Consider the following 26,793-nt stretch of genomic DNA (forward strand, 5'->3'; position numbering starts at 1 on the left):
TGTAGACCAGGCTAGCCTTGAACTCAGAGATCCACCGGCATCTGCTTCCCGAATGCTGGGATTAAAGATGTGTGCCACTATACCATCATTACTTTTCATAATGAGAGTTCACAGTAATGGGTTTCATTGTACCATTTTTGTACATACTTTGCTTTTGTTGAGCTTCCCCACCCCCACTCCAGGCCTCTGCCTCCCCCATCCCTCCTTCCAGTATCCCCCTCTACTTTTATAGCACATATATTCTACCTTTTTTTCTTTCCTGCCCATCCCAAGGTCCATTTTCCTCTTCCCGTGGCCCCCTTTCTAGTTTCATGACCTAAACCCCATATGCAAATATACACACATATAAATATTGGAATATAAACTCTGTCTATTTATAGAGAATGTGGTGTTTGAGTGAATCTGGGTTGCTTTGTTTAACATAATTTCTAGTTCCTGCATCCATTTTCCTGCAAATGTCATGATATCAGTTTTCTTTGTAGCTGAATAAAATTTCACTGTGTGTGCACCGTGTTTTCTTCATCCATTCACCTGTTCTATTTCCTGGCTGTTCAGGGTAGTGAAGTAGTAACAAGGATGTGCAGGTATCGCTGCCATAGGACTTAAAATACTTAGGGTGTGTGTGTGTGTGTGTGTGTTTCCAGAGGTAGGAGAACTGGGCCACTCGATATTTCTAATTTTAGTTTGTGGAGAAACTTTCACACTGTGCACAGCGTGGTATCCATGTGAACATTAGATGATAACTTGCAGGGATCTGTTATCTCCTTCCACTGTGTGGGTTCTGGGGATCAAACTGACGCTGTCAGGCTTGGTGCCAGTGCCTTACCCACTGAGCCGTCGTTTGGCCCCAGCAGCTGTTTTAATTCCACGCAATCACATTTCTCGGTTCTTAGGTTATTTCCTCTGCTGCTGGAGTCCTTTTCAGAAAGCTCTTGCTTTCCCTCTAGCATTTCCAGGTTTTATACTAAGGTCTTTGGACCGTTTTAAATAGATTTCTGCTCACACAGAGAGACATACATCTAATAATTTCTTAGTGATTAGCCAGCTTTCCATTACCATTTATCTAAGAAGTTTTTTTTTTTTGGTGTATATTTTTGGCACCTCATGGCTTTGTTTGTTTGTTATCTGCTATTGATCCATGGTATAATTGGATCCTTTGTTCTGTTCCGTTGGTCTACACGTCTGTTTTTGTGCTAATACCATGTTGTCTTCATCCCTCTGGCTCTGTAGTATACTTTGAGGTCAGGCATTGTGTACCTCCAGCACTTTTCTGTGTAGTAGTTCTTTTGTTATCCAAGATCTTTTCTGTTTCCTTATGAATAGTAGGAATGCTCTTTTGTACTGTGAGGAATGTTATTGGAATTTTGATAGGGTTGTATTGACTGTGTATACCACTTTTGACAATGTAACCATTTAACAATATTATCAATCTATGGCTATAAGAGGTCTTTCAATAGTCTAGTTTCTTCTTGAACACTTTTTTCAGTGTCTTAAAGTTTTCACTGTAGAAGTCTCTCATGTTTCCTCATCAATTTTATTTCTAGGTATCTTATTTTAATTTATTTAAGCTGTTATAAATAAGATATTTATATATTTTTGTCTAACTTCTTTCTTGCCAGGTTAATTATTAATAGATAGAGAAGCTGCTGATTTCTGTATGTTGACTTTGTATTCTGCAACTTTCCTGAAAATGTTTATCAGATCTAAGAGTTTTCTGGTGGAGTCCATAGGGTCTTTCATGTATAGAACCAAGTAATCTGCAGACAGGAATAGACTGACTTCTTCCTGTCTTGTTTGTGTCCATCATATTTTGTTTGTGACTTGTTTCAATGTTTTAGTTAAGAATTTGAGCACTCTGTTGACTGAGAGTGGAGAGAGTAGGCTTCCTGTCTTACTCCAGATTGTAGGTGAAAAGCTCTCAGCTTTCCCCACTCAGAAAATGCTTGTGGCCTCTTAATGCTGAGGTGTCTTCCATTAGTCTCTAGTTTCTTCTGAATTTTATCATGTTCAACTTTATCAAATACAATCTCTGTGTCTATTGAGATAGTCATGTGTCTTCTGCCACTAAATCCATTTATATGGTACTTTTAAAAAATTTTATTTTTGGTATTTTTGTACAATGAACCAATGTTACATTTCTAGATTGAAACCAACTTGACCTTGATGTATTATTTTTGTATCTTTAAATTGTTTTATCACGTGTGTGAACATGTGTGTGCAGTAGCACAACTGAGTATATGTATGTGTGTGCATGCCACAGTGTAGGCACAGAGGTCAGAGAACAACTCATGGGAGTTGGCTCTTTCCATTATGGGACCTAGGACTCAAACTCAGGACATTAGTCTTCATGGCAGGCACTTTTGTCAGCTAAGCCATCTTGCCAGCCCCTCTTAATGTATTCTTGAATTTAGTTTATAAGTATTTTGTTGAGAATTTTTGCATCTAATATCTATCAGTGAAATAGGTCTAAAGTTTTCCCTTTTTTGTGTTCTTACCTGGTATGGCTATCTAGTTTTGTATAATAGAGAAAATTTTTAGCAACCCTTTCCTTCCCATTTTTGTGAGTTTTGCAAGTATTGATTTCAGGTCTTTCTTAAAATCTTTATAGAATTCACCAGTGACTCCATCTGGTCCTTGTTTTTCTTTCTAATTATACTTAATTACTGCTTCAATCATGTTGCTTGTTATGAGTCTGTTTACAATATTTATATCTTTTTATTTAATTTTAGCTGGCCATATGTTCATTTAGAAATTTGTTCGTTTTTCTAGATTTTTAGCTTTTTAGAGTAAAGATTTCAAAATATTCTCTAATGGTTCCTGGCTATCGTTAGAGCCTCTTGTCACGACTACCTTTTCATCTCTACTTTTGTTGTTTGAGGTCATCTATTTCTTCTGCTTAGTGTTTTTCAAAAAGGCGAGTTTTAAATTTATGGTTCTATGTACTATTCTTTTAGTCTCTATTTTTTAAATTTCTATCCTAATCTTTATTCTTCCCAGAATTAGGCTATTTACTTGAGACCTAGCTAATGGTTTTTTGTCTGTTTGTTTGTAACATCAGGACTTTAGCTCCATGCATTACTCTCAGCTATCTTAGCTGTGTCTCTCTGAGCTTTTAGCAGCTGTGCTCTCATTTTCGTTTGATTCTAGGAAGTCTTAAGTTTCTTCTATGATTGCTTCAGTGAGCCAATATTCATTCCGAAGTGCATTGTTCATTTGCCATGTAATGGTTGATTTCTCTTGCTTTTGATTTTTAGTTTTATTCCACTTTAGTCTGATAAGAAATAAGGAATTCTTTCATTTTTGTTTGTTTCTGTTAAGGATTGCTTTAGTGGCCTCTGTGGGCTTTATTTGAGAGGTTTCATGGGCTCTGAGGGTCGGACTTATCTGCTGATGGACTATTCTGTAGATATCTGTTAAGTGCTATTGATCCATAGTATAATTTAGCTTTAGAGAATATTGACTCATTTCTGATCTGGGTAGTGGATATAGGAAAGGATAGCACACTGAACCAACTTGGTTCCTATCACTAGCTAGGAACCAAAATTCCTAGACTTTTAAAAATCTCATATCTGTTTTGACTAAATATGCAGTCACAGACATAGTCTTCTGAGTCTTATTCTCCTTATCTGTAAAGCTGGACAACATTCTACCTTCAGTCCTAGAGGCTGGGTGGGGTTAGTGAGATGCACTTCGGAAAGCATTTCACGCTGTTCAAGTGTGAGGGTTATTGTCATTCCATTAGTTCACTCTGCATCGCCGTAAAGCTCTGAAAAACTGCCTGTGCTTGTGGGATTTTTAGTGTCTGGAGTTAGTTCATCAGGGAGGAAATACCTGGAAGCTGGCACCAGCACCCTCCACATAGTGCTGAGTGCCAAAGACACTGGCTCTGAGTGTCCATAGTAAAAGGGGATTTCTGTCCTCCCCCTGATTGGGTTATCAACTGAAGGCTGATAACTTAAGCAATAGAAATAGCTCTCTTTACCTAAGCCTGTCCAGTTGGTCCTCCTGACAACCCTGTGTTCATAGACAAGACAGCGTCAGAGAGGTAGTGTGACCTGTAGGTCACCCAGCCAGTCAAGGGCAAATCCAGATCCAGAAATCTGGTCACCCACCTCCTACGCAGCCAGGCCTAGTTGGTTCTATTTAAACTGTGAAGTGGTCGGATAGAACCACTTCATGGGTGAAGCACAACATAGCAAAAGTTGGTTCTTGGTATGCCAGTTATTTGATAGCTAAAGAAGCCCAAAGGGGAAACTGACTCATTCGGGTCAAACTGCTACTGTTCTAGAGACCCTCAGAGGGTAACCATTAAAGGAATGTCCAGGTAAAGATTGTGGAAGATACTCACGAGACCTAGTGGGATTCTATTCATGAAGTGTTCCGAGTCAGTCCAAATTGTAGACAGGCTACTAGCTGTATAAGGCAGAGTACCCCAAGACTTTGACATAGTTGCGGGCAAGTTTTGGCTTTCAACTCAGCTCAAATAGCTAAGGAAAAAGTAGATCGAGGATTCCCAGTAAGGTATAGGTAGTTTTGTAGGGGTTTAAAATAGAGCAAGAGCCCCTTTGGTTGAATAAATTGGGACAGGCTCCATGGAGCTGGAGCTATCTGAGATAGGCCTTTGTTGAGAGAATCACAGGCATCATAGGTGACTGTAGGCCCAACAAATAGACCCATTGGCTTCTCAGAGGAATTCTGGTAGGGGATGCAGGGGTGATCTGGTGATCTGCAGTTCTGGAATTCCTGTACTTTTCTGGTGTGGCTCACAGCCTGTGCTTTCCTGGTGGGGGCTTGTTTTAGGAGGACATCCATCTCAGGGAACTGGAAGACAAACACTGGCTCGGCGATGCTGGAGCAAATTGCCATGTCGGACCGGTGAGTAAGAGATCTTCCATCCTTTCATGTAGGAAGGCCTCTGCTGGTAAAGACGTATTAGAAATAAGCAACATCTGAAGCGAGGGAGGCTCTGTGTAGACAAGAAAAATAAAACACAGATGTTCTGACAGCCAGTAAACCAGATCAGACAGGGCCAAATCAAATGCTGTTATAGAGATAAAGGTTATGTACCATGGAAGCTCCCATAAAGAAATAATAGCAAGGGCTGGAAGGCCTTCTAGACAAGGTGAGGTCTAAGTCTGGGCTTAGAAATACTGATAGGAGCTGGAGAGATGGCTCCGCGGTTAAGAGCACTGACTGCTCTTCCAGAGGTCCTAAGTTCAATTCCCAGCAACCACATGGTGGCTCCCAACCATCTGTGATGGGATCTGATGCTCTCTTCTGGTCTGTCTGAAGACAGCTACAGTATACTCATATAAATAAAAGATTTATTTATAAAGGCCAGGCGGTGGTGATGCACGCCTTTAATCTCAGCACTTGGGAGGCAGAGGCAGGTGGATTTCTGAGTTCGAGGCCAGCCTGGTCTACAAACTGAGTTCCAGGAAAGCCAGTGCTACACAGAGAAACCCTGTCTCAAAAAATAAAAATAAAGAAATACTGATAGGTTCAGGGGAGGCAACATAAATAGGGACCAGACTTGGTGGAATAGAGGAAGGGGAAGATGAATGGAGGTGAGAGATGGGAAAGGTTGGACCAAAAGAATTTACCAAAAGTGTAGGTTTGATGGGAGCTTAATGTCTTAGACTCAGGACACCTTCCTATCCCCTCCAGGTACAAGCTCTGGGTAGATGCCTGCTCTGAAATGTTTGGTGGCCTGGACATCTGTGCAGTCAAAGCCGTGCATGGCAAAGATGGCAAAGACTACATTTTTGAGGTAACTCTGTCCCAAAGAACAGATCAATATGTAGGAACACCCAGGCTGAGAGCAGAATCTTGGTTCAAACATTGTGTGACCATCCCATACTATGTTTGAAGTCCTCTATGAAGGTCCAAGATGGCAGATCTGCATAGCAAGCTTCCTCTCCAAGTAGAGAACTGTGGGCCAAACCACACAATGAGCAACAGATCGCACACTTAGGTCCTGGTCCCAGCCTACCCTTTTATAGGTACATCGTAGTGACTGCATCATTTGTTTATTCTGAGAAAGCCATCTTTGAGAATTGTTCAGTCCAACCTAATCACTTTAGTAAGTGAGGAAATGGACCCTCTCTACTGTGAATGTGTGCTTATGGCCACAGGGTGAATCAGTGTCAACTTGGGCACCTGGATGCAGGTGGTTCTTTTTAACATCTCTTAGTCTTGGAGATACTGTACTCTGCCTGATCCCCTAAGCAAGCTTGGCTAACTTTCTTTTCTCCTGTTAAAGAGAAAGTTATGGCAGTATGAACAGCACTCTGCTACCTCACTGAGCTCAGTCTTCCTTGCTCTAAAGGAATTGGTGTTTCAGAATACCAGGATCAGGAGGCCAAAGTGGGCTTTAGATTCAAAATTCACTCCATGGCCTGCTTAGCGTGGAGCTTTCTCAATAACCATATCACCCTCACCCTCTCTGGTAAGCCTGTTTATCCTCTGCAAATGAGAGTTGGACCCCAGAGTCTTTGAGTCTCCTAAAGTGGACATTTCCTAAAGGACACATTGCCCCAGATACAGGAAGAATCAAGATGATTGGCAAGCAGAGAAACTGTACTGGTCAGGAGCAAGGACAGGAGTCAGGCCGGTTAATGAGCAGAGCGTGTTTGGAGACAGACTGAAATATCAAAGGATGAAAACTACCTGCTCTTATGGCATTCCCTTCCTGCTCCTCTCCCTGTGAGATTTCAGCCCCAGGCCATACCCTCTCCTTGATTTTCTTCTTCTTCTTACTCCCAGTAGTTAGCATCTCAGAACCCTGGTCCAGGAGGAGAGAAAGGAAAATGGTCATGGCAGATGTTTGCAGCAGAAACAAACGGTTCCTGTCTCTGCTGAGGAACACCATTCTAGCTAACCAATACACTTTGCTGACTTAAAATGTACTTGTTCCCGTACTGCTAAGGGCCTTTATATTTCTAGACTTCTTCCTCACCTGGGTCACATCTTCCACTAGGTCATGGACTGCAGCATGCCATTGATTGGGGAACACCAAGTGGAGGACAGACAACTCATCACTGATCTAGTCATCAGCAAGATGAACCAGCTATTGTCCAGGACTCCTGCCCTGTCTCCACAGAGACCTTTAACCACCCAACAGCCACAGGTAAGGAACTGCAAAGAGACCCAGCAGTCATGAACCTCTGCTCCAGACACTGTGGCTGTAGGAGGAAGCAGAGGTCAGATACGTGCTGGGATCCACAGTTCTATTTCTTCCTTCTCTCTGGTTCCATCCCCTCTGGGTTATCTTCAAGTATTCCCTTTAAAGCCCCTCTCCCCCGCCCTTCAGCAATCTGCACTATTAGCTTCAGAACCATGCAGACACAGGGTAGTAGATCTTCACCCTGAACTCAAAGACTCCAGGGAGCTACATCCCATTTCTCCTATGACTCAGGGTGTCTTGTTTTGAACTAGGGGATCTCTGTGGGACATCCAGGTGTGGGGTAGAATTTTTCTGAGAAGAAGAAGGGAAAAGTCAGTCCCCTGTTGTGGGGGGAGACTGACAGGTAAAATTCAAAGTAGAAATCGCTTTTTGTTCCTGTGGGAGAGAAGTTGACTGTTCTCAGTTGGTGTGATACATGACTCCCATCAGTCAGGTACAGCTTTACAGGAAAATCTACACAAACCTCTGTAGAACATTAGGCCTAGGAGCTCTGTAACAATCCAAAGGATAGATAAGACCTCAGACTTGAAGTTCTGAGTCCATGAGGGAGATATCTCATTTTCCATCAATATCTCCATGATTCTCTCCACTAAGCTTTTATATAGTAGGGTAGTAAGAATGTTAACAGTGAATCAAAGAACTGAGTCTCAGCAAACTTCTTCCGTAAGCACCTGTGTAGCTTTGTGAGGAATCACTTTCCTTTAATGAAGCGTAGGCATTGCCATTTTTGTTAGAATTCTCTTAGAAACTTATCCTTCAAAATCTAACTTGAAAGAGTTATAGGGATAGAAATAGAAATAGACTAGTGTAGAGCGTCCAGTTTGAAATGAACATCAAGTGTGAATTGTAAACCTGAATCTGTTGGCTTTATGACCTTGGACAAGGTTCATAGCAATAGTTAAGAGAAGGTAACCATGGCCTATATCCCTAGAGTTTTATGAGAATGAACAGAAGAAGAAAAAGCCCTAAAATAAGACAGAACAACATGAAGCACCCGGGAAGGATAACATAGGCAAGAAGTACAGTCTGGATTTGGATCCTACAGTCTGAGGCTTGGAGAAGCATCGGCATGTTGTGTGGAGATGAGCGAGTACCATCCAAGACTGCACTGCACTCACGAGCAAGCCAGCAGCCTTCTAGAAATCCCTCAGTGAGAACGAATAAAGGGCTGAAAGTTTATACCTGGCAGGGAAAATCAGGCTGGGTTATTTAGGGTAGAGGCTAATTACCCTAAACACTTGAGCATTGCAGAATTGTAGATAGAAACATTGATATTCAGGGGAATGAACCTGAATTGCCAAGAGATTTGTTATTTTTAGTCAGTAGTACATATACCTTTTAAGGTAGGTAGAAACATGATGTACAATAAATATTTTCACCAAACTTTTCACCAAAATTGATTAAATTGAAACAATGTGGCAGTTGATAAGTTAAACCCCTTTCTGGGTCTGTTTATTCCTCACTTGTGGGCAATCCAATCTAAGTATCTTTTGTGCTCTAAAATTTTCTCTGGAGCCAGGCCCAGTAGCATATGCCTTTAATCACAGCAATGGAGAGGCAGAGGCAGGCAGATCTCTGCTAGTCTATAAATTGAATGCCAGACCAACCAGATCTCTACAGTGAGACATAAATAATTTGGGGGGAAGGAGTAGAATATTTCCATCCTCATTGATTGTACAGAAAATGGGAACTTCTGGGTGACAGAGGTTGGCTCTCACTCTCTGGGATGGCCAAGCTGAGGGTGGCATTGTGCAGTGTCACACCATCTATTACTCCTGCTGAGCATTTCCCTTTTTCTGACATCTGGCTCTGGCAAATTACTTAGTGGTTAAATTTTATAATTTTGTAAATGTAATGAAATCAAGATGTTTGTGTCCCAGTATTCCTTCCAGATCCTAGAATGCCTCCGTAAATAGTTAATGATAACCAGTTAAACACATTGCAGACTTAATTTCAGCACAGGAACCCTAAGGGGACAACACCCAAATCATACCCAAACCATAATATTCCCCCCTTTAAAAACAAACAATAAATATTTTCAGTGTAAGCATCTCAGCAGACCACACTGGAAACCAGGATACTCTGGGGTGATTCCCTCCCCTGTTATGACACACCCTCCCTCCCAGCCTCTCCAGACTGTTTCCTCACTTGTAAAATGGAGTTAAATGGGTGATTTCTGGATCCCATCCTATACCAGGGTCACCTGCAGTTAGCCAGACCACAAAGTCTGAGGGCATAGTCCTGCATAATGTCTCACCAAGGCCTAGTTAACTTTAATAGAGGACAGTACTCAGCAAGACCATCTTCCCTTCTGGCATCAACTGAGAGTTCTGGAATTCTAATAGAGCTCTGCAGGCATCAGGGAACTCACTGAAAATTATACTCACAGTCACTGCAGTGGAAAACAATTCTGATCAAAACCAAGCCACAGGAAAATGCATAGTGAAGAATCTGTGAAGGTCTAAAAGCAAGCTTCTGTTGCCCTTGGAGTCTATCTCTTTCCCTGTATCCATTGGTAATATCTCAGGGATATCACCAATCAGAAAGGTCACCTGAGCATCACTGTTCAGAGTCATGGCTGGGACTTCATTACCTAAGCCTAACTGATCTGATTGAGCTACCCACACATCCCTCCCACCCTAGATGGCAGACTGATACATGTGGTCTAAGGGGTGCACTGTGAATCGCACAGTTCTTGCTTTTCCACCAACACCCTTTGCCTAAATTTCCCCAGGCTGTTTACATAGGTTCTCACTTACCTTTCGCCCATGTGCCCTCTTACATTTTGTGTCCCGTGTCGTAGCAATGCCGATCTCAATGGCCTATGCCTCTCTTGTAGCCTCTCCATAAAATGATTTCCCTCTTTTGTTTTTGGCACGGCTCACTGTTTTGGTAAAGAAACTTTCACCACAGTATAACTAATATTCTTCAATCATCCAAAGATGCCACCTGCTCAGCAGCTGCTGCCTCTCCTCCTGGAGTTGTGGTTTTCCACTTTCTATCAGGCAAGATTGTTCTTCCCTCTTTTTTTGTTCTTCACTCCTGCCAGGATGCAAGCTCTTTGTAAACAGGAATCTGCTCATCATTTCATCTTAGAAAGCATCCAGAATCTAGCAGCCATTGACTACAGTCACACAGGGCTCTACAGGTGGGACCTTATGTGACTTCATCAGTACAGTGCAGGCCTATACAAACTAAGAGGCCATCACTAGGCGATGTGATTTCATGAGCCCACCAGCATATATGTGGCCAATCATTGACCTAAATATTGTTATGCAGCCCATGACTGGACATCACAGGTGCTCTAAAAAAGGTGGTTGAGAGCAGTTTGCCCAAGTTGCACTCTGTTGTCTGTAGAAAAGGTAACCTACACTAACAAATATAAATCTAATTTTAATACCTCTGCATTTAGGAAGAGTTTACCTTTGTCATTTATAACTACCTGTTACTGAATTCCTAACCTAACCTGCTTTTCTTATGCTACCTCTGCCCCTGTAGGTGACACAGAATATGACTAATGATGTGTCCCCATTTGTAATCAGCACCTTTGATGGCCCTCTCATCCTATTTGGGGTTAATGTCAGGATCCTAAGGGACCCTTGGTAGCATGCAAACAGAAGAGCAATCAATCAAGAATCATTGCCTGGGTCCCAGCCTACATGTCACATCTCCTGCCAAGCCCCTGCATGTGTCATGTATGCCACTCCTCACCCAAGCCACTCTTGTTAGCTTCATTTGTGACCATGCAACCACAGGCTGAATGAGAAAGAACTTACAGCTTGAGTCACATAGCTCCATGATTTGCTCTTTGCCCAGTAAAATAGACTTGTGACTTGGAAAACATAAGTTCGATAACCGCTGTGCATCCTCCCAAGAGTCAGGGAGGCATTGACCACATCACCAAAAGCAGAGCAAGCGGCCAACAACAAAGCTCCATTTGGCTGTCAATGACTAGGTCTCAGCCTGGCTGGAATATTAACCTCCAGGCTGTCCCATGCAATGAAACCTCTACAGTGGTATGCTGTTCTCAGGGTGGCAGTGACACCTTGTGGCCAATGATTGCAGAGCCTCTGTGGTTCATACTTAAGCCTTTTTCCTGGTACCCCTGCTGTCCCATCCCCCAAACATATTCTGTCATTTAGGGTAGAAACTTGCTTACTGCTTCATCTCTAGGGCTTAGGAAAAATCTAGTACCCAGGGCCACTGAATATGTCAAGAACAGCTTGACAATTGAGAAACCCCTGAGAAGTGTGAGATGAATCACCAGGATCTGAGACAGGCCTGAAGCTGGGGCTGCGGAGAGCTGAGAGCTGCTTCTTCGACTCCCAGAAAGAAGGGAGAGACCTTCAGGTGGCCAGAATTTCAGATTTCAGGTGCTGATTCAGTGAGTCTGGGCCTGGTCTTTCTCTGGCACCCCATTGTTATATATTTTGCCAGCTCCCTGTTTGGCTTGTGGATGAGGTCCATAGAGACCAAGTTTAAGACCAGGCCTTGGGAAGCATTGACCTGCATTGATGTGCATCTGGGATAAAATGAAGCTCTCTCTCTCTCTCTCTCTCTCTCTCTCTCTCTCTCTCTCTCTCTCACTACCTGAACTGATCAGAAAACACACTGAATGTTGCTTCTAGTCCAAGGATGGTAGTATGACAGAATGGATTCCAGCTGAGAAGAGAGGCCAGGATAGGATCTTGGGGCTTGGGGCTCACCTACTTTATGGACAAAAGTAAGAGAGCCGTGGCAGCAGAGGTAGTAGTTCAGCTGGCAGAGTACTTGTATACCATGACTCAAGCGTGCATGCCTTGGGATCAGTCCCCAGCATAGGCATAAGCCAGGTGTGGTGGCTCGCCTGTAATCTCAGCCTTCTTACGGTGGAGGTATACGAATCAAAAGCTCTGGGTCATCCTTCACCATACAGCAGATTTGATGTTAGCTTAGTATACATGGACCTCTGTCTCAGACCAAACAACATAAGCTAAAGGAGCTTCAGTTGACTACCAGCTGTTTCCAGAAGGCTATGACTCAATGTCTTTAGCTTTCTGATGCTGTCACGGATTAGAAATGGTCCCAGAGGCAAATCTGCGGGAAGACAGGCTTTGACCTTGTATTAAGGAATCAACTCGCCGATACTGAGAGCAGCAACTGCTGCTCAGGACCATGTGACTGTCACATTAATGTTCAGATTTCAGCAGGATAAGCTACTTACTGGGTGGGGAGGTGGTGACAGGATGGGTGGGGGCTGATGAGGCAAGTAGCTCTCAGAACCTTCCAGAACTAGAGTGCTACACTCCAGGCTGCATGTAACCACCAGACCTGGGAGAGGTAGTGGGAAAAATTTAGAATAAAAGGACTGGGGTGGGGGGTGTTGGAGCAATGGCTCAGTGCTTAGGAGCACTGGCTGCTCTTGCAGAGGACCCCCTCCAGTTCCTAGCTCACAGCTATCTGCAAAGATTAAAGATACTTTTCTCTAACTTCTGTGGGCCCCAAGCATGCACACAGCACCCATACATACATGTAGGCAAACACTCATACATGTAAGATAAGATAAATAAATTTTTCTGTGAACTTGTACAAGGAGACCAAGATGAGAAGGGATCTCTTCACTCTGAGAACAGCCTCCAGGGCTGGACGATTAGGGAGAGGCACAACCATCCCTCCAATCCCATATCAGGACTGTTTCACTTGTTCTAAGAGGTAAAGTTAGGACAAACCAAGGCCTTCCTGCTTCCCACAGCAGGCCCGGCTTGAGAGAACGTGTTCCCCAGTGAGTAGAAGCTGAGAACTCCAGGAGATTGGGGGCAGGTTCAGATAAAGCCACCAGTGACTAGATCCCTTAACAAACTATTAAGAGAAACCGGTTATTTTGGGACTGTCTTTACTTTCATGGACATCTTTAATCACTCAAAACTGACATTCTGACCTAGGGTGACCTGATCCTCAGAGCCCCCATAGGACTTGTGGCCCCCACGGACCATTTCTGGTGTCCTCAGGTTATGGGAGGGCCACTATCCAGGCAGTGGTCTTTGCCCACAGAGTAATTCCCCTGGGAAGGAAGGGGGCATCATCTCATTCCTGGATACCTTTTATACCCTTGCAGTGGAAGGAAAGGGGCAGTGGCAACTGAGAGGTCTCAAGGTGCTGAAAACATACTGTCCCCTTTGCTCTACAACCTCCTGACCACATTCCTTCCTGCTGCTTCATTCTCCCTGGAGTACTGGACCGGGGAAGCAAGGCCTGGGGGAGCTGATCAGAATAGTTCTGTGGCGTGGCCAGCAAGGAGCTTGGCCTGGCCCCTTTCCTGGGGCCAGACCCTGGGACCCTTTCCCAATTTCCTGTCTCAGATATGCTGAGCAAGCACAGGCCTTCCTCCTGGTGGGGGCAGCTGGTGTTAAGCCAACAATTCTCAAAAGTTGAGTCACTCAATGTCTTTCCTTCCTCAGCTTTCCATCCTGTTGGGGCCTCACTTAGATAGGAGCTCCTCTGCCAGTCTGTCTAACAAAAGCCACAGGATGGGAAATTAGATGTACCTTCAGCAAAACCCCCATAGATCCTCATGGGCTACATTTCTCCCTCAGGCCAGTGATTTGTAATTGAGTGGATCTTGCCCAAACTAAGGCAGTGATGTACAGAGAGAAGGCATGGTCTAACCCAACCCCAAATCCCCCACACAAGAACTACCCACTGTGTGCACAAGATGACAGGAAACTGGTTAGCAGTATCTTTTCCATTGATACATGTAGTTCTCACACTGTAGATTTACTCTTATTTAAACAAAAACAATGGCGTTGCCTTATATTATTCACTGGCTAGGACTTTATAGTTTATAAAGCTCATTTGATGTTTTTAAGCCTCAAAACTCTTATGTGAGATAAGGAAGTTGTAATTCTTTATGCGTTAACATATCAGGAAAGACAATGAAGATGACCTACCCAGAGTCACCTGGCTGCTAAGGAGAGCTGGATGGTCTGACCCCCAGCTCAGAAGGGTCTGTGTAATACCTTGTACCGGGGCTTTTTGATGTGCCTGTGAGGGGGAAGGAAAGAAAGGGAAACCTGGGCACTCGTGGTGCCGTTGAGGAAACTTGCTCTCCTCCATTGATAGCCAGTTGCTTGACCTGTCACTTCACCAGCTGCTTCATGGGACATTCATCTCTTCTGCCCCCTGGCCCCTTTGATTGCTAAAGCCCCACAGACCCAGCAGAGCAGGATATTAATTAGCCTACCAAACCTCTATGGGTGGCAGCTTGCTCTCACCGAGGAGTCCCTCAAACCCTATGCCTGCAGGATATCTCTGTTCAGGCCCAGCAGCCTGGGGCTTTTCTTGCCTCAAGACTGCACTGCTCTCTGTTACCTCGGTCATCCAAAGAACTCAAAAATGCACAAAGAATTAGTGGAAGCCTAGAGTCGAAGGAGCCAGCAGAACTCATCTGCCTGTGGCAACTTGCATCCCCTATAGTATCTCTGGCCAGAGTTTTTCTAGGTGCTAGTTGAAGAGTTCTCACAGTGGGACAGTCACTGTTACCTAGGCTACCACTGACACGATTGACACTAACTCTGGTGCTGCCAGGGTCACATCATCGTTTAATCCTTGTAGTCTGACCATTTGGGGAAGCCAAGATGCAGAGATGTAACTTGTCAAATCTCATAAAGAAAGTGTTTCCAGTCTCTCAACCCCTAGCTCTTCACAGACCCTACCAATGGACCCCTCCAAAGAGGTGCCCAGTGTGGTGACTACTTTCTAAGGAGGCCTGACCAAGCAAGAAGGGAGGGCTCCCCTCCCCCATTAAGACACAAATGCACCTTCAGCCACATTAGTTTAGGCAGTGGTATCAGGCTGACAGCCACTTGCAGTCTTTCCATAAGCTCAGGGTTTCACGGGGCTTCGTCATAGGCAGTTAAAAGGCTCTTTTCCTTCTCCCTGCGTGTGTGCAGCTGGCCACGGGAGCTGGACTAAACATTCTTACCTGTTTGAGTCAACCAGCTTCCTGAGAGAAACTCTGCTACTCAGGCTGACCACGAGGTCCTGCCTTGGGCTGGCTATACGCCAAATTTTGGCAGTGACGCCAGAGTGGCCAGACTTCTGTGGAATTCAGCATCCCAGGAGGCTCTTGGTGACTGGAGACAGATCCCGTGGTAGCCAAACCCCACAGGGAATAAGCCCTCAGCCCCTAGCAGACAGCAGGCTTGTGGGAGGAGCCAGAGTGTCTCAGCCTGGCAAGGGACAGTCCTAGGGGACTCTCCTCCTGGCTTCCCTCAGCCTCTGAGAAGTCTTCCATCCCCAGCCTCAGTGGAACCAGGGACAGGAGAAACTCTTCAGGCGCCATCAAGGGTAGCCAAGGCACATTCCCAGGCTCTGGCCTCTCTCCCCAAAGCCTTGGGAAGGGCACTTTGGGGCTCATTTTATCCTTGAATGTCTCACATGTGTATTTCTGTGACTGAGGAGAGCCAGGGTCAGCCTGAATGGTGGGTGACTTCTGTGAGGCCTGAGGGAGAGCACTGGCAAGCACCAATCTAGATGCTTCACATGACCTAGGAAAGAGACTATCAATAAGGTTGTAACCAGAAGGCATGCGTTCTTTTAGGACATGTGGGGAACTGAAGGCTAGAAAGGTTAGTTCCACAGTGCTGAAGCAACTGGGAATCTTGGTATAACAGCATCTACTACATACAGCATTGTGAGGTGTAAAGGACAGGTCACATAAAGGCCCATTCATGTGGGACACAGTAAACACTCAGGAAATTTCCAGAGAATTGAGTGGCATGTCTAGGGAGAAGTTTTAAGAGGGTAACAGTGGCCATGGGGAACAAAGATTGGAGAGATGAGTCGGGAGGATTTGGAAACTAGTTTAAGCAAAAACTGATAAATGCTCAAACAAATATGATAATTAGAAGATGACGCCAGGAGAGAGGAACTGAGGGGCCCTGATGCATGAGTGGCGTAGGTGGCCACCAACTGGCTTAATGCTTAAGTGTGTATCTCAGTGTCAGAACTCAGAGCAGGTCTTCTGGAACCAGTTAGAGTCTTGGAAGAAAGGGATGTTTTGTTGTTGAAGGTGGCTGACAGGTAAGATGGGCTTCCCTGCTGTGGGGTACTAAGGATACTGCAAAGGCCAGGCCTGGTACTGTATAAACTTCTATACAGTTAGAGTCATGTCATCATTGAATGGCTGAGCACTGGGAAGAGAACACTTCTACTTCAAGGGTATTTGAGCTAAAGGTGGCCCTAGGGAGCAGGAGGAGAGACATGGCCAGCCTCAGCCACAGGGGCAGTGGGGGGCAGGGAGGAGAGACATGGCCAGCCTCAGCCACAGGGGCAGTGGGGGGCAGGGAGGAGATGGCACTGAGGTGGGAATAGGGCTTGGGGCCTTCTCCTGAGGGCAGAGGGCACTGAGAGGGAAATGGGAGGCCGACTGAAGGCACATTTAGCCCACTTTGCAGCCCAGCTTGTGAGGCACACTCTGACATCACCATCGGCCCACTTGGCACACTTTGGCTTTAGAGAATGTTTCCGGCACACTGAAGACAAACCCCTAACATGAACTGCCTGAAACACAAATGTGAGACAAACGAAGTCACATGCGTCTTTGATCCTGTCAGGACATAATCAGAATCCCAGCTGGGAGGAGAGGAAGCGTAGGAGTGGAGCCATGCCGTCAGGCAGACTATAATTCTGCGTTCTGAGACAGCAAAACAACTTGGCCTTGAGCACTTTACCAGTATCAGCACCTTACCCTCATTCAGGTCCCTCTCTTTCAGGCGGCACAGCCCAGCCCAAAGAGTAGATCAGACCCCCACTAGCTCCTGAACTGAACCCACCCTACAGGCACACACAAGCTCACACATCTACCCCACCCTACCCAGACCTCATAACCACCCCTCCCTGAGAGCCATGGGCAGCCCAGTTGCTCTCCTTTCAGAAGCTGGGAACAGAGTAAGTACAAATAGAACCTGGATGTCAGGGTGAGGGGTGACGACCAAGCACAGACTTAAAGTTCCAGATAGAGTAAGTCTACCGTGAGCAAAATGGAAGGGGCATGAGGAGGCTGTGGTGTCCATCAGTAATTCCAAGACCCACACTGCCAACTTAAGACCAGCAACAGACCAGAGGCTGGGGGTCCTTGGTGGTCTGCACATCAGGATTTCCTGAGCAGGCCCTGGGACCCTAGCATGGCCTTCCACTGCACTTGTCTCTGGCGTTTGCTTGGAGCTTTGGTTTTATCTCTTGTGGTATTTTTTTGTTGTTGTTATTTTTGTCTTCCAGAGTGGAACACTTAAGGAACCGGACTCCAGCAAGACCCCTCCTCAGCGGCCACCTCCCCAAGGTTGTTTACAGTATATTCTCGACTGTAATGGCATTGCAGTAGGTCCAAAACAAGTCCAAGCTTCTTAAAGCGATCAGTAGTTAATTTTCAAAACAGAAAACTTAAGCCAAAAATAAAAAGAAGAGAAAAGAAAGGAAGGCGGGGAGGGGAGCGGCAGATGCTCCGCGGTACACTGCTGTGTCCTCTCAGTGCTGACTGGACTGTTTCTCCTATGCAGTGTCAGCCCCCTGTCTGGTTGTTTACCTGTCCCTGTTTGTGCTTGTAATGCTTCTATGTTCTTCTGTATAATGTGTGGTTCCAGGGCTGTTTGTTAACAGTGTACAAAAGAATCGTGCCTCTCTTAAGTCCAGTGCAACTGTTTTCTGGGTGGTTTGATCGTGTTTTTAAAGCATTACATTATGAGAGGTGAGGTCCTAGCCCTGGGGTGGATGGGAGAAACAGCCACTACAAAGAGGGCCCAGCTTCTCTCCTCTTCCTTCAGGCTCAGCCTTACCTTCTCGCACTTACCTCCACGAGTGCTTGGGTCTTCATTGAACTGTGTTTAACTTCCTCCCTGCATGACTAGGGTAAATAGATAGCACTTCTAAGAGATTTCCAAGGTCTACTTTTCATAGTTCCACCCAGTGAACTTGAAGGCATCCATCTCTTTCTCTATTCGCTACAGTCTGGTGCAGTTCGAGTGTGTGTGAATAAGCTGGCAGTGCCTGTCGAGCTCTTGTGTTTTTAGTGACGAAATACAAAGAACCAGCTGCTTTCAGGAATGTGTTCTGTAATTTATACCCCGTGTACCCTTCGTTTTTACTATTAATTAGCTACAAGATTTAAAAAAAAAAGGGGCCGCCGATGTGCAATATCTAAGTGATCTCGTGTTTTCCTATGTTGATCTCAGTGCCTGCAGTTGTTTCTTTGTTGCTGTTTCTAAGTTGGCTGTGTGTGCTTCTGTGGAACTAGGCTGCCGTGTATTCCTCAAAGCTTGACTTATAGACAGAGCTGATTCTCCAGCAGTGTTGGACAGAGAACACAGGGAGTGCCCGATCTCAATAGTCTGAGAAGAAGGTGACCATTCCCCAGGCTTCCTAGCACGAGACCAGATCAAATCTATATGTCTCCTGCCACCTGAGGGGCTATTCTGCCTGTATAGCTCTGGGTCTGACCACCTTAGTTCTCAGCCTTCAACCTCTTTGGAGACCCCAAACCAGGGAGCTTTCTGGAAAAAAAAAAAAAAACCTGCTCGAGATGTAGGTGGCGTGTTGGACTGAGGCACGAGGCCTTGGAGAACCATTGCCAGTTTGTTTGTCCTTCCTTGTGACAAGGAGCCCTGGGCAGATGACCTAGTTGTTAATTAAGCCAGAACTTGAGAGTCAGTACCTCATCTTGCCATCTGTGGGCAAGGCTGGGAATGGTTCCGAGTCACCTTCTCTAGTCCCCAGCCCGTACAGAAGCTCACGTCATCAGTCTGTCTTTTAGAAGAAATGCTTCTGGCTCTACTGTTACATTCCCCACCTTTGAGGTGACATGGCTGGGTTCTGGACTACCAGGTCTGAGGAGTGAGCAGTATTGGTTAGATGTCATTGAGTCAAGGGGCACATGCCGTGGTTTCTCTTTGGTTTCTGGAAAATTCTGACAGTCTAGAGAAAGACATACAGTATAAGTGCCGTCATCTGTGACCCTTCCCTTAGCTGAAAATGGTATTCAGTCAGTTGTAAATATGCACACATTTGCATATGCACTTCCAGGACCTTAAACACCTCCTGGTCTAAAGAAATGTTAGAAGAGAATACAGGAATTTCCCAGGATGGAGGAATACATTTTTGTTTGTTTGTTTGTTTTTTAATTTTTTGTTCAAGTGGTGAGCTGATGGTGGTATTGCTTCTCTGCATGTTATCAGTGTGTTACATCCAGGTGCTTTTCATGTGACATTTGTGAGCCACTAATATAAAGTTGCCATTTGAATTCAGTCAGGCTACAGGGTGGTGTCAGCCAAGGCCTCTCAGGTGGGGGTTAGAAGCTGATTACAGCTCCCACTGCCACACGAAAGCAGATAGCAGCACCTGACTATCACGTGCCCTCAGGCAGCATGCTAAGGGACAACTCTGTGGCCTGGGGGACACTTTTGTCACAGTGTAGGGTTTCTGTTCAGGTGTTTCGTTCCCATTTCTTTTCCAGTGTTGTCCCCCTCTTTTGTACTGACCCGGCTGGGAGCCCCTCAGCCATGCTGGAGATGTGACAAAGCACCTCCCTTTTGTGATTCTCTTGTACAGCTCAATGTGCAATAAAGGAAAAGTTATATCTGTCTTCAGTGTTAAGTTGTAAAGTTTCTGGCTGTTCGATTACCTCTGTACAGGTGGGAAAGCACTCAGGTTTGTGATACAGGAGGCTGAGCTATCAACCTGAATTACTTGACCAGAAACGACCCAGTGGTAATACTAACGAAGTAATAGTCTTGGTGTCAGGCTTCAGGAGGCAGAAGCTGGTTAGCCGATTTGGCTTTGAACTCCTTAAATACGTAGAATTCCACATATTTTACATATGTACTTTAGTTCTGTGTAGTGTAACTTACTATTAATTGGTGACTGATGATAAAGGGGAGCTCATGCCACATAGAGGGGAAGTGAGCTGGTAACCCCGGGTGTAGCATAGACACACTTCTGCCTCTGCAGAGGACATAGGGGTGCTCTGCTGTCTACCAACCTAACAGAACCAGTCTTGGCTGCAGCAGGCCCATGAGCTTAAACTCTGGGATTGAGGTGAGAAACTGGATTTTCCATATCAATTTCCATATCAATTGGAGTCATTCCCACCAGTCAGTGTGTATCCATGGGGTCTTTTTGACTTCAGAGATGAGCAGAATCCCCTTCTGAAAAATATGAACTGATACCACACTTTCTGTCCTTCACCACCCCCGCCCCCCAGACAAAGGAGGGCTTTTTGTCTCAACAGGCCATCTATCTGATGGCTCTGTGTCTCATATTGGGTGAAAGGTGTGTGGTTATTAAGGGGCTGTTTGCCAGATGGTGCTCACAGCATCCCTGGGGGAGACTAAGATTTGGATGTCTGGAGAATTTCCCCACACACCTGAGTGGTTTGTCATGCCCGGGCCCCTGAGGATGGCACTCAGGCAAAGAGTGCCTGGGAAGAAAGGGCTGATCCCGGTCGTGGGAGTTAACCCTCCAGTGAAGCCCAGGTGGGGATGGCTGTGGCAATAAGGCACCTGCAGGCTTGGAGCAGGATGAAGGGCAGAGCCATGGAAACAGTGTCAGGCACTGGTGATCTGAAAGCCCAGAATCCTTTCTGAACAACTTTTTCATCTGTTATCATCTTTGGAACAACTGCTATCTTTAAAACACAATGGTAGGACTTTTAGGTGGTTTGTGGTCCCTAGAAGCTTGGTGTCTTGCTGAGGGAGGTGTTACTCATGTTTCTGAGGTGTTCTGATTCCTAGTCTCCTGTTTGTCCCCTGACCTCTCCTGCATTGTGTATGTGGAATCTGGGGTCCTTAGGAGGCCTCAGAGCAGGGTGGCCTCTTCTGAGTACGTCTGGGAAACAGAGCAGAGGCCCTTGGTCTGGAGACCTTCTGTGAGGGAGCTTATCTCTGTGGGGCTTCCCACTCCTCTGCCCTCATGCCTGCCCTTCTGACTTCCACTGTGACTAAGTTGCTGAGTCTCTGAGGAGGTACAGACAGTGAGGATGTCTTGTCTAAGGACTCCCTTCACAGCCCTCCAGAGCCTTGGGTAGCTACGTTACAATATCAAATATCCTTTTAACAATGATCTAGCCACACCATTTGAGACATAGATTCTACTAAAGGAACCCTTTGATATGGTTAAATTATGAAGTTTTTCTTGTACTGAACCTAGGGGGCCCTGGGCAACCCCAAGGAATGCAGCCCCCAGGCAAGGTGCTGCCTCCACGCCGGCTCCCCTCGGGACCATCACTGCCATCTTCTTCCTCTTCCTCCTCCTCTTCCTCCTCTTCTTCCTCGGCTCCTCAGAGGCCGGGCGGCCCCACCACCACCCACGGTGATGCATCCTCCAGCAGCAACTCCCTGGCAGAGGCCCAGGCACCTCAGGCTGCTCCAGCACAGAAGCCCCAGCCTCACCCACAGCTCAAGTAAGATAACCCAGCAGTTCCTTCCCCCTCTCCTGTCCCCCCTCATGGGCTGTGGGCCTCTGACCTGCAGTAGAACCACCTTCAGGTTGCCACAGATGTATGAGGATTTGGGGGATTGATGGTGGTGGCGATGATTTGTGGGTGTGTGTTTGTTTTCTGGTGTGTGTGAGAAGAATGACTAGATTGACTTGGGAGGGGAAATTAAATTTTGCCTCAGGCTAAGATGGATGCTTACATCCAGGGCTTTCTTCATGAGGAATTTCAGCGGTTACTGATCCTTTCTGTCTAGCTTTGAACAAACTTGGGGCTCCCACTCCTTTTTTCCATATGCATGTCTCCTAAACTTATAAACAAACAAAAACAAAAAAGCCTTCAAGTCTTTCTTCTTTCTGATCCAAGAGTATGTAATCAGCTGCCCAGAGGAAAGGGGGGGGGCAGTAGTTAACTCCATCTCAGTTTTTACTTTCAGCTCTGTCTGGGCAAGTGTGGGTAACAAAGGTGGCACCTAGTGGAAGTTTAAAAGTGATCCGTCCTCCCAGGCACCCTCATTCTCACTGTTCTACCCAGAGGCCTCTCCACAGTGCGGTGCTACACCGAGAACTGTAGGGAGCCCTTAGGAAGCAGGAGTTCTGTCCTGGGAGGGTGGCCCCAACTCCTCAGGGCCACACATGCTGGTTTTAGTATCCCTGTGAGACTCTGTCACCACTCTTGGCATAGATAGCAGCAGCTCCAGGAACATGGGGGTGACCCACCCTGCTCATAGGTCTAAAGCAGGGATTATTAATCTGTGGGGCTTGACCCCTTCAATGACCCTTTCATGGAGTTCACCTAAGACCACCAGAAGGACACAGATTTTAGGATTCATAACAGTAGCAAAATTACAATTATGAAGTAGCAAGAAAATTAATGGTATGGTTGGGGGTCACCACAGCATGAGGAACTGTATTAAAGGGTCACAGCATTAGGAAGGCTGGGAACCACTGCTTTAAAGTGATGTACAATAGTGAATCTTCAGGGAGCAAGAGAGAGGCCATGGACTTCCAGAGCCTTGGTGAGCACCCTCAAGTTGTGCACAAAGAAGACTTTGCTCAGAGCCACCCATCTAAATCAGTGGCAGAGTCAGGGTTGGGCTTGGGTGTCCAGATGGTCACTTCTCCAGGTCTTCTAGTCACACACGATGGACGAGACATGGTTATTCTTACTCTTCAGAGCGAGCCACTAGCACTGCTTACATCCAACTTGCTGTGTCACCTCCTCAGTTCAACAGTTTCTGCTTGCTGATTGGGATCACCATACCTGCTCTGGCCCCAGAATCAAAGCAAATCTTTGGATTGTCATTGCCTCTGGGCTGAAGCTGATGAACAGAGCCAGCCTCTGCTGATGAGCTGTACCGGGTGCCCTCTGCTTGTGAGTGCAGAGGTATTCCCAAGAGGCCAGCATGCTAGGGCTTGTCACCAGTCCTAATGAAAGGCAGGACGTCTGTCCACAGCCCCTGTGGGAGGAGAGAATGACACACAGGTGTGATTTTTCTTGGATGCACCCAGCATTCAAGAGAGGGATGGAGGTCCCCAGAGGAGTCCTAGAGCCAGAAAGACCCAGTGGGAGTCAAGAGACAAGCTAGACCACCAGGGAAGCCAAACCTCATGTTTCATTGTGGTGTTGACTTTCCCCCAGCCCAGCCTTCACAGGTTTTGTTTTTGAATCACTTGCTTTGGAAAAATAAGTTCCTAAAGTGTGTGTGTCTGTGTGTGTGTGTGTGTGTGTGTGTGTGTGTGTGTGTGTGTGTGTGTGTGTCTGTGTGTCTGTGTGTCTGTGTGTATGTGTGGTGGTTGGGTTTCTTTCATTATAATATTGCTTAACAATCTGATAAAGTGTCTCTTTTACTCTTATGTACCCTGAACTCCACAAACCTCATATTAAGGTTCCTCTGAGAAAGACTATAGAGTTGACTGTGATCACATTAAAAACAGGGACAAGAAGCTAGAGATGTCAGAGTCCTGGGTTTAAGCCCCAGCACTGAATAAAACAAGGTGTCATGGTACATGCCTATCATCAAGCATTGTAGGAAGCACCCAAGGGTTTCCATCAACTACACAGGGAGTTTCAGGTCAGCCTGAGCAACATAAGATTCTATCTTTAAAAAAAAAAAAAAAAAGAATGCAAGACCAGGGAAATGGAGGCATTAGACTTTGGGGATCAAGCTGAAGGTTCCTTTGAAATAAGAGAGAAACAGAAGGAACCAAGAGGACCCAGAGGTCATTTTATGAAAATCTTCATGCCACTCATGAAAAGTCCAGGGCCAGAGTGACACATGGCTTGCCGAAAGCCAGACATGACTTTGTGACAGAACCAAGACTCTGAAGTTGAGTCCATCTTGGCAGTAGATAAAAAGAGAGGTCAGGAGTCCACAGTGCTGGTGTCTGTTTCATCACAGGAAAAAGGTGTGAGATACCCAGATCTGTACTTAGGAGCTGGGGACTTTTAACCTCAAACAAAAGACACAGCCTTTGAATTACCCATTCATCCTCTTTCCCCCTCTCTCTTGCCCTTCTCTCTGATCCCTACACTGCTCCCACCCCTTCCTGTTTCATCCACACTGAAGGTGAGGAAGGAGGAAGTAGTGAAGGACTTCCCAGTGCCTAGTGCAGCCCTCCCCACCATCTCCTGCTACCCTGTTCTCCCTGGGGAGGGGATGGGGAGTACTTGTTGTAATACCCTCATGTCACAGCCCTTCACTGCCTCACTAGGAACACCCTCCTCACCTTCTCTCTGGTTTTTATCTTCAAGCAAGTCGCAGTCCCTGACAAATGCGTTCAGCTTCTCTGAGTCCTCCTTCTTCCGGTCTTCAGCCAATGAAGATGAAGCCAAAGCGGAGACCATCCGGAGCTTGAGGAAGTCCTTTGCCAGCCTCTTTTCAGATTAGCTCTTCAGATACACGAGGGCATCCGGCCCAACCAGGAAAGGCATCTAAGACATTCACCAACAGCAGTCTGCCATGTTTGGTGGCGATGTCCCATGACTTGACATGTGTGGCCCCTTCCTCTGTTCCTTTGTGCTCAGTAATTTGTGCAGCCCAGAAATGACCATGTGATAGTCTCAGGGTAGGTACCTACCCTGAGAAAGGCCTGACAGGAGAGGAAAGGGCTGTTTCCCTGTAGTCGTTAGCTTTATTCTGAAGTCATCATTGCTGTGAATTTAGTGGCCTTATTGTGACAGAGCCATCGTGTCTTACTCTTCCCTGTGAAGCCAGGATCTCTGTAACGTAGGACTCCTGGCAGCTTAGCCCAGCTCGGAAACAGAGCTCAGCATGTCCTAGTAGTCAGTGCCACCTGTGGGAAGTATGTCCTTACCTTACAAGTACTGTTGGCTCTAAGTTTTAGGAACTTCTCCCAAAGCTGGATCTACTGTGGTCCCTGTTGAAAGCACACTCGCCTGACCCTGCACTCCCCTAGACTGCTGTGGAGGTGAAGTTCCTTGTGTCTGTTGAAACAAGAGAACAAGGCCTCGCAGTGTCTCCTCTCTCCCCTCTGGAGAGCAGTTCTGTTGTGTGAGCAGCAGTTACCTTTACCTTTCAGAGCTGTACTGTAGAGGAGAATGCATGCCGCTATAACAGCAGTCCACCAACCTTTGTGTTCCTCACCTTATGAATGTCAAGACCTTGGTGTAATAAAAGCAGCAGCTTTAACCAGCATTTGATTCAGCCCTGAGGTTCCCCCATCTAGGATGAGCGCATACGTGGGCATGCAGTTGCGTTTGTGACTAGGTAGTTAAAAGTCCAGGAGGGTAAAAGTTGCCGATGCCGTGTGTGTGCATGTGATGGCAGGTGCGCACGTCTGTGTTAAGAATGTGTCTGTACCTTGAATATCATATCCTGACGCCCCCGACAAGCTCCCCAGTGGATCCGTCTCTTCTAGAATTGTTTGACTGCCAACAGCTTGGCATTTCTACCCATTTGATTCAATTCACAGACTCCAATATTCACAACACCCCTGCCTGTATATCAACCAAGTTAAACCCATCTTCCCATCTTTCATCAAGATTCTCAGCTAAAGTCCACAAGGTACAGCCAACAAAACAGAAGCAACCTGCTCTGATGATTTGGTCCCACAGCTGTCGTAGCTCAGGCATCTTAAAGTCCTTCGGCTGGGTGGGCTCTGAGGGATTTTACTCCAACAACTTCTTCATGGTTCTCTGAGGATAAGTTCCACATTTGCATATGTTTGAGGAAAAACAGTCAGTGTGTAAACATCTTAGCTATGTAATTCCCTGCGTGTGATAGATATGTGATACAAACTCAACAACTCAACACCCCTTGAAATGTCACTGTCTGACACCAATTTCTGTCTCTGCCCATGGTCATGAGCAGGGATTCCAGGAGGGCAGAGAATGAATTTCTCTGGTACCAGGTCTCTTTTCTGAGCCACATTCATGCTGTGTTTTTAGGGTCTAAGGACTGAGACAGGGAAGAGGAGAAGTAGGATCTCCACAATCTCCCATGGAATGGCACCTGATGAGTGATGTCACTCCATCCTTCCTTGCACAGTACACACACCTACAGAGAGCTAAACGAAGGGCAGTAGGGAGAATCAGTCAATCTTCCTCCCCTCTCTTTCTGCTGAGGTTGGAACCCAGGGTCTCAGAGTCTCACTCATGCTAGGCAAACACTATACCTCTGCCTGCCCAGGCCTGCATATGCATTCTGTTTTGATACCTACTTGTGTGTCTTTATAAGGAAAGTGAAGATTCGAAGAATGACAACTTGAGGATGTGACACTACAAAGGGGGCTGGTGTAAAGCTAGTGAACTGTGGGAAAGGAATTAGGATGCACATGGGGAAATGGTGAAGGAGAAGGTCACAAATCTTAAGATTTTGTTTGTATAAACGCATTTCCATGTTAATCTCTAGTCTCTGGTAGTAAAAATGTTCTTATTGTATAGGTTGATGAGGGAACATCTTCTTCATGAGAGTTTTAGGTCCTGTTTCAGGCACAAAGGGAGAGCAGAGAACTCCCCCTGTACCTCTCAATGCCCACTGCCTTTGGCTCAAAATAATCAGCGTGCCCAACGTGGCATATTTTGAGGTAGCCTGTTCTGAAGCTCTTTACTGACAAGAATCTTCCACTTATCCATGCTTCTCTCCCTCTGGTTCCAAATACACCGCAACACAACATGCTTCTTT

At 45.9% G+C, this 26,793-nt stretch overlaps 1 protein-coding gene across 1 annotated transcript in view; it reads left to right on the top strand.

Annotated features, from left to right (window-relative positions):
- The window catches only part of Syn2 (synapsin II), a 145,570-nt gene extending 120,265 nt beyond the window's left edge, over positions 1 to 25,305 (top strand). The window contains exons 8-13 of the mRNA XM_021164513.1: positions 4,801 to 4,875; positions 5,668 to 5,770; positions 6,980 to 7,129; positions 17,444 to 17,504; positions 21,362 to 21,614; positions 24,402 to 25,305. Of these exons, the coding sequence (XP_021020172.1) occupies positions 4,801 to 4,875; positions 5,668 to 5,770; positions 6,980 to 7,129; positions 17,444 to 17,504; positions 21,362 to 21,614; positions 24,402 to 24,537 (778 nt within the window). The 3' untranslated portion in view covers positions 24,538 to 25,305. The remainder of the gene's footprint in view (positions 1 to 4,800; positions 4,876 to 5,667; positions 5,771 to 6,979; positions 7,130 to 17,443; positions 17,505 to 21,361; positions 21,615 to 24,401) is intronic.
- The last annotated feature ends 1,488 nt before the right edge of the window (positions 25,306 to 26,793 follow it).

This window comes from Mus caroli, chromosome 6, assembly GCF_900094665.2.
Source record: "Mus caroli chromosome 6, CAROLI_EIJ_v1.1, whole genome shotgun sequence".
NCBI lineage: Eukaryota > Metazoa > Chordata > Mammalia > Rodentia > Muridae > Mus > Mus caroli.